Source organism: Myotis davidii, unplaced genomic scaffold, assembly GCF_000327345.1.
Source record: "Myotis davidii unplaced genomic scaffold, ASM32734v1 scaffold134, whole genome shotgun sequence".
NCBI classification, from domain to species: Eukaryota; Metazoa; Chordata; class Mammalia; order Chiroptera; family Vespertilionidae; genus Myotis; species Myotis davidii.
The window spans coordinates 1818550-1827703 of NW_006288853.1; the positions used below are offsets into that span (position 1 = coordinate 1818550).

At 41.3% G+C, this 9154-nt stretch overlaps 1 protein-coding gene across 1 annotated transcript in view; it reads left to right on the top strand.

The window, feature by feature from the left end:
* The window catches only part of TET1 (tet methylcytosine dioxygenase 1), a 103377-nt gene that overhangs the window by 18543 nt on the left and 75680 nt on the right, over nucleotides 1–9154 (top strand). The window contains exon 2 of the mRNA XM_006760999.2: nucleotides 4664–4717. Coding sequence (XP_006761062.1) covers nucleotides 4664–4717 — 54 coding nt within the window. The remainder of the gene's footprint in view (nucleotides 1–4663; nucleotides 4718–9154) is intronic.

Sequence of the window (9154 nt, forward strand, 5' to 3'; positions counted from 1 at the left end):
GTGACACACGAACTCATTTTTTTGGTTGATTTTTCTTTGTTAAATGGCATTTCAATATATAAAATAAATATCAAAAATATAAGTCTTTGTTTTATTATGGTTGCAAATATCAAAAAATTTCTATATGTGACCAGGCACCAGAGTTAAGGTTTTTCAAAATGCTGACACGCCAAGCTCAAAAGGTTTGCCATCACTGGTCTAGGCTCAACCACTGAGTGACACTGGCTGGACTAAAAAAAAAAAAAAGAATATTGAATATAAAATACACAGGGCAGACTAGCAATAGTAAGAAGCAAACTTTAATACATCATTCACAAAAGGGGAAAAATTTCTAAGTAGCAGTAACCTCTGTGATTTCATCATTTTTGACAAAAACCCATAGATGCTGTTTTCTCTTTCTAAATTAATGGATCTAGATTGGCGGGAGTAGGCCTGTCAATTTCAAGTTAGTACTAAGAATTGTTTGAAATTGGAGAGGTGGTATATCAGTCCCATTAGTCTCAGGCATTATCTATGGTTCACCTCATTGTCAAGGATTCTCACTTGGCAACAATTGAAGATCATCATTCAATTGTTCCTTAATTCTTGTTACTGAAGCGCAGTTACTTTCGCCAGCAGGATGCCAGACTGCAAGGGAGTAGGCTGCATACAAGGTAGACCTGGCCCTTACGAGGGAAAAAGCTGCTGAAGATCAGCCTCAGGGCAGGAAATTGGGGAGAGGGAGGGAAGACTGTGAAAGGGGTCAACAGCCCTCAACCCAGTCTAGTATTACTTGATCCAATCTGTGAGGGATTTCTCTAGTGTTGGTCATCCAGGTTCCTATGTCTTACAAGAAACAAACCAAATTAACTTTAAGATCTCCATTCGAATTGTGAAAAGTAAGCCATCTTTTCCTTATTCTTATTGACCGGAAGTTTACAATATGGTACTTGGAATATTTTTATGATTTTATCACTGTAAAATCTATAACTTCCCCCACTCCCAAAACACACACACACACACACACACACACACACACTACACCAGAAGAGAAATATGTAAGGCTTTAATGGGAGAGGAGAGTGGCTAATATTGGAAGGATTTTGTGCTGCAGAGGTGTCGATTTTGAGGAAGAGTGAATTAACTTGCGATGACTTTAGAACTCTCCTCCTAGGCAGTGTTTGTATGGCTAGTTTCTTGTGGGTACAGAATTGCTTATGCTTAGGAAGAGAAATATAATTTTGAAATTATTCATAAATTTACCTCAGAGGGAACAAAACTTTTTTTTTTTACAAAAGCACACCTACTGTTACGTTGATTTAAAATACCAATCTTGTAAAAATATGAGTTATTTCTCTATCCTAAAAATGAACCATGTGGTTTGAAGACATTTCGGGGGGGGGGGGGGGGTAAAAGGGGCGTTAGTCGTGTTTTTAAAAAAATTCAATTATAGTTTACATTCAATATTGTATTAGTTTCAGGTGTATGGTATAGTGGTTAATCATATACTTAACAAAGTTCCCTCTGAAGACAGTTCTGTTAAGTTTATTTTGGGATATTTACAAATAGCCATTGCTGGATATTGAAAATGAAGAGCAGTTGTATAGAGAGCAGCCTAGATGGTTAGAACTAGGCTCAAGTAAAGTTCTAACTTGTTGTGTAGCCTGAGATAAGTAATTACCTCTTTGGTCCTTCGTTTATCTATAAAATAAAGTAGTAGTTAGGCTGCCTTTTTTGATTTTTAAAAAATTTTAGTTCTATTATAAATCATTGATTTTTAAGAGAAAAGAGATCTCATTTTGTATTATTTTGAAGGATCTAATACACCTGTGTTATTATAAAATCGAATATCAACACATGCAATTTAATAATCATAACCCATTGTGGGGAAAACAAATAGATCTAAGTGAAAGAATAAGTTCTGAATAAGCAAGACTATAACACAAGGTTTCTTAGTTTCTAAGTTGTTGTACTTGCAACAGGATCTAGTTGTATGAATTTTGCCCTAAATAATAAAGAGAATGGCTCTCTTAACGTCCAGTCTCTGCTAGAATTCTCTCCCTCAAAGTTCCCTGTTATGTAAGCCCTTAGCTGAGCCTGTCAACTCTTTAACTATAGGATTTAGAACAGATGGTCACCACCAAAGTGAGGTTACCCATCTATTCTGTATTCAAACACATGCAGATCTTCATGGTGTAGTATCAGTTGGAATCTTGGAGCGTGTCTGTCTGGAATGGTGAAAGGCTCTGGAAATGTAGAGTAGTGGTAGTTGTACAACTTTGTGAATGTACTTAATGTTACTAAGTTGTACACTTAAAAATGGTTAAAATGGCAAATTTTGTGTTAAAATGTTTTATCACAAAATCTCCAAAGAAATAGAAATAGAGGGTTTTCACCTTTTATTTTTCCTTTTTTAAAAAAAAATTTTTAAAAATATTTTTTTAAAAAATAGCCAAACCAGCTAGGGCTTCACCTATTTTTAAGAAAGCATCTTCTAAAATATATATTGATTTCAGAGAGGAAGGGAGAGAGAAACATCAATGATGAGAGAATCATTGATTGCCTGCCTCCTGCAGGCCCCTTCATTGGGAACCTAGCCCGCAAGCGAGGCATGTGCCCTTGACCGGAACTGAACTCGTGACACTTCAATACGCACCAGGCAGACGCTCTATCCACTGAGCTAAGCTGGCTAGAGCTTAAGAAAACATCTTGCATCAATTCTTAAATCTTGTGTCTGATCCTGTTTTTCTACCTATTTCATCGTTGCTTCATTCCCCACAGAGTTCCTTCGTGCGGTTGAGGTGGCTTTGGTGGGTGCGATTAGGTCAGGATCCGCTGGTTTTGCTCCCAGTAGGCTTGCTTCTTACATTGGTTAAATATTTTGAGGGTGGTGGGTGAAGGAGAGGTGGTTTAAAACGGGAAGACAATGCATGTTGGAGTTCCCATTCCAACATTGAAAGCGTGCTTTTGTGGCCAACCGAAAGGCTGGGAATGAAGGGTGATGAAATACAGGCTTTCTTGCCCTCCCCGTTTCTGGTGGTGGGAATCTGTTCCGAATTCAACTGCAAGTGGAAAACCCACCTTTGGCTGAGCAGCCAGGGAGGCCCTCCAGCCAATGCCCCAAATGTGCTGCTGAGAGTTGGGACCCGTGAGGGTGGACCTGAGGCTGGGCGGCTGTGATGGGGCTCTAACCGGCCTCTGCACTGAATGTTGGCCGTGACCTTGAGACTTGCCCGCTCACAGCAGCTGTACTGGTTCTTGCTCGATTGCCACGATTGCATGGCCAGAGCTAAACTCCTCTGGCTCTGCCATTGACAGGATCTGGCAAGTTCCAACTATGGTTCCAGCTCTCCCTGTACCTACCACCCACTGGGCATGGGGGCAGCTCAGGTGTGTATGTTGGTGGCTCCTTGTTCCACCTCTGGCTCAGGTCTCAATCCCTGGGAAGTGGGGAGCTCCCTGTCCATCCGCCTGGCCTGCAGATGGGGGGCGGGGGCGGGGAGGGAGGGGGGATGCTTAGTGACACTTGAGGGAGAGATTTCTTTGGGGAAATGAAGGTCACCAGAAATGTCCAGAGCAAGAGATAAATCTTTTCTCTCCAGTCACAGAGTGAGCTTTATTATTATTTTTTTAATCCGTCTTTGTCATTGGACATTTATTGACAGAAATCAAATTGCTGTGTTTCTGGGCAAAGCGCCTGCTGCAAAGAGGTGTGGTTCCGGAGGAATGAGACACGCAGCCCAACAGCTGAGCCTACACTGTCCTCACATAACCTCCTGCCTTAAATATCGCCAATATTTAGCCTTGCCTTATAAAGTAAAAATGCACAATACCTTCCAGAGTTTCAGCAAGCCCAGCTGCCCCCCCCCGCCCCCCCCAGCTCAGCTATATCTCCTGTATGTTGGAGGCAGGGCCACGCCGCTTCCCCCCTCCGCCCCCTCCCCACCGCAGACCTGCCCTCAGAGCCACCCAGGGGTTACTCATCAGGGAGACTCGGCCAGCCATCCATCCGATGGCGGAGACCCCGGGGATTGGTGTGCATTGTTTTGGCCGGAGCCTCCTGTGAATTCCCTGCGACCAGATCCTCCGCAGCGAACTCCATGTCGCAGCTTGTGGCTGCCTGTGTCCTGTGGTGAGAGCAGACCCGCACAGGAGATCCTTTGTCTGGGAAGGCTAGGCAGAGAGGATCACTTTGGAGTTGCTAAGCCCTGCATTGCCATTGGCTGCACTCTTTGTGGGGCTGTTTTTGCAAAAGGCATGCCCAGCACGTCTACAGTGCTGGCAGGCCAGGGCTGCCTTGAAACACCATGATAATAATACCAAAAAGCAGTTTGCAGAACTGTTCCACTGTAGAGGCTTCCTCTGCAGAAGCAAGCAAGATGGCTACCTCGTGGGCTTCGCTGTGAAGAATGCAGAGGCTAATTAAGACAGACTTTAAGGGGAAGAAAGGGTATTTCCCTACTTCATCTTTCTGCAAGGCTTTTTTTTTTTTTCCAGTGACTTTTAAAGTATACATTTTACATAAGCTCCTGAGCTTCTGCTTTAGCAAACATGTTGATGCTTTGAAAGGGTATAAGTAGTTTTATAGAGAAATGGCCAAAATAATTTTGGGGGGTGGGAGTTAATTTTTTTTCCCTTAAATAGAGGCTCATTTTGCAATTTGATTTTTTTTTTTTTTTTTTAGGTTATAAAGGAAAACAAGAGGCCCAAGAGGGAAAAGAAGCCCAAAGTTTTAAAGGTAATCAGCTATTGATTAAATCATATCAGTTTATTTTTCCATTTCATATAGTATTTTTCTGTCACTTAGGGGTAAATTTGCAGTACAGGGGATGTGAATTTCCCCAGGTTTTCAGTAAATGAATTTTCACTCCAGTAAAGTGTTTTCTCTTTTTTTTTTGATGTGCTGCATAATGTGCATATTAGCATCCTTTATTTGCAACTCCACACAGATCTGCAGAAGGAAAAGTTTATATGCAAAGTGTTGTGAATAAAATTTTTCTCTTTGTAGCTGCCTTGGTAGCATCTGCATTTGTGGTGTTTCACCAGAGTGTCAACTTAAGCTCTTAAGAAGAAAGACACTCTTTGAAGTTGACAGCTATGGTCCATTATGATTTTATTAGACTTTCCATTAGATACTATTTTCAAGTGTGTGATTTTTCTTTCCAAAGGAAAAGATCCTTAGAGATTTTAGTGCAACTGAAAATGTATAAGCCATTGAGATCTTACAGCCAAATTCTACTTGCTTAATCCTAAATTATCATTATGTCATCTTTAATTTTGACATTCATAGAGCTGTAGGAATATGCATGTTTTCTTTATTTTCAGTAGTTTGCCTCATGAGTATCTAGTAGTAAATTAATCCGGTATAAGCTAGCAATTCCTGTTATGAGCTTTGTACAGCATTTAAAAGGGTTAATTTAAAAGCATAGGGCATTGCTAAAAGTTGGAGGCTAGCTTTAGTCTAGCAAAGAAGTGTTAAAGGTTCCACTTCAAGCGGTGTATTGCTATTATGAATGTAAGCAACCTTTTTCATTCAAGAAGACAGTAAGCAATAAAGCTGCTGGTCTTTGAAATTATATTGTGCACCTCTAATGTAAAGCATTTTAACCTGATCATAGCTTTTCTTTTACAAATGAAGTTTTAGCATTCAAAGAGGAACAGCATGTTGAACTATGAGTATGGCAGATTTTCATTTCACTCGTTTCCCAGTGTGCATCTTGAAAATGTTATTGGCACGGACAACCACATCTTGCATTGCTTTCTAATTTTGTCTGATCACCTCGAGTTTCTGTTTCCTGTGTGTACACAGCTTTGCCACGTACATTTTTCATCAACCGACAAGCATTTATTTAATATTTACCATACAGTCACCTGTGTCCTAGGCATGATGAATGAATGAAATTGCTTGGCACAAATTCTCAATTGGCCTGGACAAACAGAATACTGATTATTTTCAAATTAAACCCTCTTCTGTGTGTTTTTTTTAAAATTTTTTTTACCCCCCCCCCCAACTATATAAGTACATAATGAAAAGCCCTACTTAGATGTTTTGTCTTAAAATCTTCAAGGGGAGAAATAGTTTTAACCCTACTGTTAATAAATGGCTTTGAAATTTGTGGGAGGCAAGGGTAAGGCCAGAGGATAAAGGGAGAAACTATATGGACAAACTAAGATAGACTAAGCTTGGTAGCTTAAGTTACCCACGTTGGCTAGGAAGTAGACTTGGGGTATGGTAGTACTATTTAATTCTGTGTTTGTTTTGTCAGTGTGTGGGTGTCCTGTCGCCTGAAATAAATTTCAGAAATAAATATACTGTGTGTTGCTTTTTTTGAATAATGGCAGTGGACTCTGACTTTTTGGAAAATAAGTGCCTTTGGGTGGTTGAACTTCATGTGCCACAACAGAACTGAATTCTGGCTCACTTTCCTCTGTAGTTATCCATTATTGTACAAGAGTAGGGAAATGCTCTAAAAGGGCAAAAAAAATTTTTTCTGATGTTGGCATTTTAAAATATTTTATCTACTATTCTATTGACACATATTTTTTGATATTTTAAGAAAACTTTCTCTGCTTCATGGAAGAAATGCTAAAATACTTTGATATTTTAGCTTGGTTGTGTAAAATACAGTGAGAGCAAATGTAGAATATTATAAAACCCTGAAGGGAGATGTTAGCAAAACGAATTCCACATTTGGGGGAGTGGAGCGGGGGGAAGGGAGTACAACCTTCAATTTAAGTTTTTATGGATACAGACTTCATAACCAGCTGGCTGTACCCAGGAGATCAATGATAGGACCTACAGGTTACAGCTGGTCTCCTTTCGCAATTCTCTTTGCCTTTGGCATTGTGCCAGAGAACGAGCCTGCTTCCTTTGACTCTGGCCTCTTAGATGTTCAAATATCCTGGGTCCTTTGTCCTTTGTTAGGGTAGATGCTGTAGGTACCTTGACCAACTTTCATCCTCATCATGTATGAGAAAGTTGTTGGATAATAAGGAGTCTGACTAAAAAGACTGGGTATAGAATTGAAGCTTGTCCTATCCAACTCTGAACCTGCTAACTCATAAACACAGACTAGTTGTGGGGCTGGAGTTTCTTGGGTGTCTCACACCTCTCCCCTTTGAACAACCTGTATCCATGACCTATATTTGTTCTACTGCAGCTCAGAGTTATAAATTACTGACAGGGATCTCCAATTCCTGACTAGAGAGACCCTTTTCCTCTAGCTGAAATGACCATTTCTGGGAACCAAGTCAAGTGATTGAGGGGGTAGCAGGTCAGCACAAACTTTTGCCCCTCCACATGCCATAGGACCCGGCTCCTGCTCAAGCTCTGTTGATGATCACGGGGTTGTTTTCATATATAAACGGCAGCTTGTGAGCTGTGCTATAATTTTTCCCATGACTCTTGAATAAGATAGAGGTGTGAAATCATTTCAGGCCTTGATTCTTGAAGTTTGGCTTGTGAGTGGCATCATTTGGAACTTCACTAGGTCAAAGCATTTACGTAAAATAACCTTTGCTTTGTGTGTTGCGGGTAGAAGGATATATTCCCTTCTTAGAGAAAGTCAATTTTGAGGTAACATCACTTTGGTTAGGTTGTCAGCCTTTGCCCCTGGAGAAAGTCAGGTTGCATGCTCAATTGGGGGTTTTGAGGGTAATTTCATAAAGGGATTGTTTGAAAGGTGTGGGCAGGCTTATGGAACAATGACGGTCTAATAACATCAGAGAGCTATTGCCACTCCTGGGCCTGAAGGGGCGAAAGGTTGGGAGCAGGTAGAAGAGTTGCAGCTGAATACAGTGAGCAGAGATTTGGTTGTGGACTTGGGTAAAGGGATCTTCCTGCAGAGAAAGAGCTATAGCGTGGAGGGTATGGATACATCCCCTGCCCTTCAGTTTCCTTTCTTTGGTTGCTCCCACTCAGAAGGGAAAAGGGAAAGGAAAGGGAGCCCACTGATGAAATACATCTTGGTCAGCCTTCCCTGGCATGTAAGGCTGGAGTGTGGGCCTGGTGTTGCAAACAGCTTGTTCAGCATCACTAATGACCAGAGGGCAGTATGGTGGGGCCAGAAATAGTACTAGAACCATGCTTAGGCTAGAGGGGAAAATGGGAGACATCTGTGACACTGTCAACAATAAAATAAACTTCAAAAAAATTTTAAGCTCTAGCCAGTTTGCTTTAGTGGATAGAGCGTTGGCCTGCGAACTGGAAGGTCCCAGGTTGGATTCCGGTCAAGCGCACATGCCCGGGTTGTGGGCTCAATCCCCAGTGAGGGACTTGCAGGAGGCAGCCGATCCACCATGATTCTCTCTCATCATGGGTGTTTCTGTCTCTCTCTTCCTCTTCCTTCCTCTCTGAAATCAATAAAAATATATTTTTTTAAAAAATTTTCTTTTACAAAAGAAGGTAACATTAGGCAAGGCTGGGTGAAATATATAGAACTCTATTATTTTTGCAATTAAACTATAAATCTAAAATGATTTCTAAATACTGTTAATGTGAGCATCACTGAGAGAGGACCCCATTTGTACTTTCTGTAATTAGATACTCTTTTGAAGCTGGTAAGGGACATTTTCTAGCTATTTGATTATAAAATACCTTCAAAGTAGTATTTGGAAGACTGAGTGAACACATATGAAGAACTATCAGTGGGTATTAAACCAGGACACAGTCTACAGATGATTTAGAAAAGAAAAAATGAAAACTAGTGCCAGCTTCTGCACTAGCAGCCTTGCTCTTCAGTTTCCTTCCTTCCTTGATGGTGGCGATAAAGGAGAACAGGTGATGGTGGAGTGATGGGCAGTGGGGAACATATAAGATGTATATTTCACTTAGAGAGAACAAACACTGGCATATTTTATATATACGGGGAGCCACATCCAGACATCCTCAGTGCTGCCAGAGGTGGGAGAGGCTCCTGCTGCGCTCGCAGCTCTCAGCCTGGCTTTTGGCTGAGCAGAGCTCCCCCTGTCAGCACACTGACCACCAGGGGCCAGCTCCTGTGTTGAGCATCTCCCCCCTGGTGGTCAGTGCGTATCATAGCGACCGGCCGGTCCCTGTGGTTCTGCTGTTAGGATCAATTTGCATATTACTTCTTTATTATATAGGATTTGTTCATCTTCACTCGAAGATATTTTTCCACTAATTTTAGAAAGAGTGGGAGCAGCTCTGCCTCCA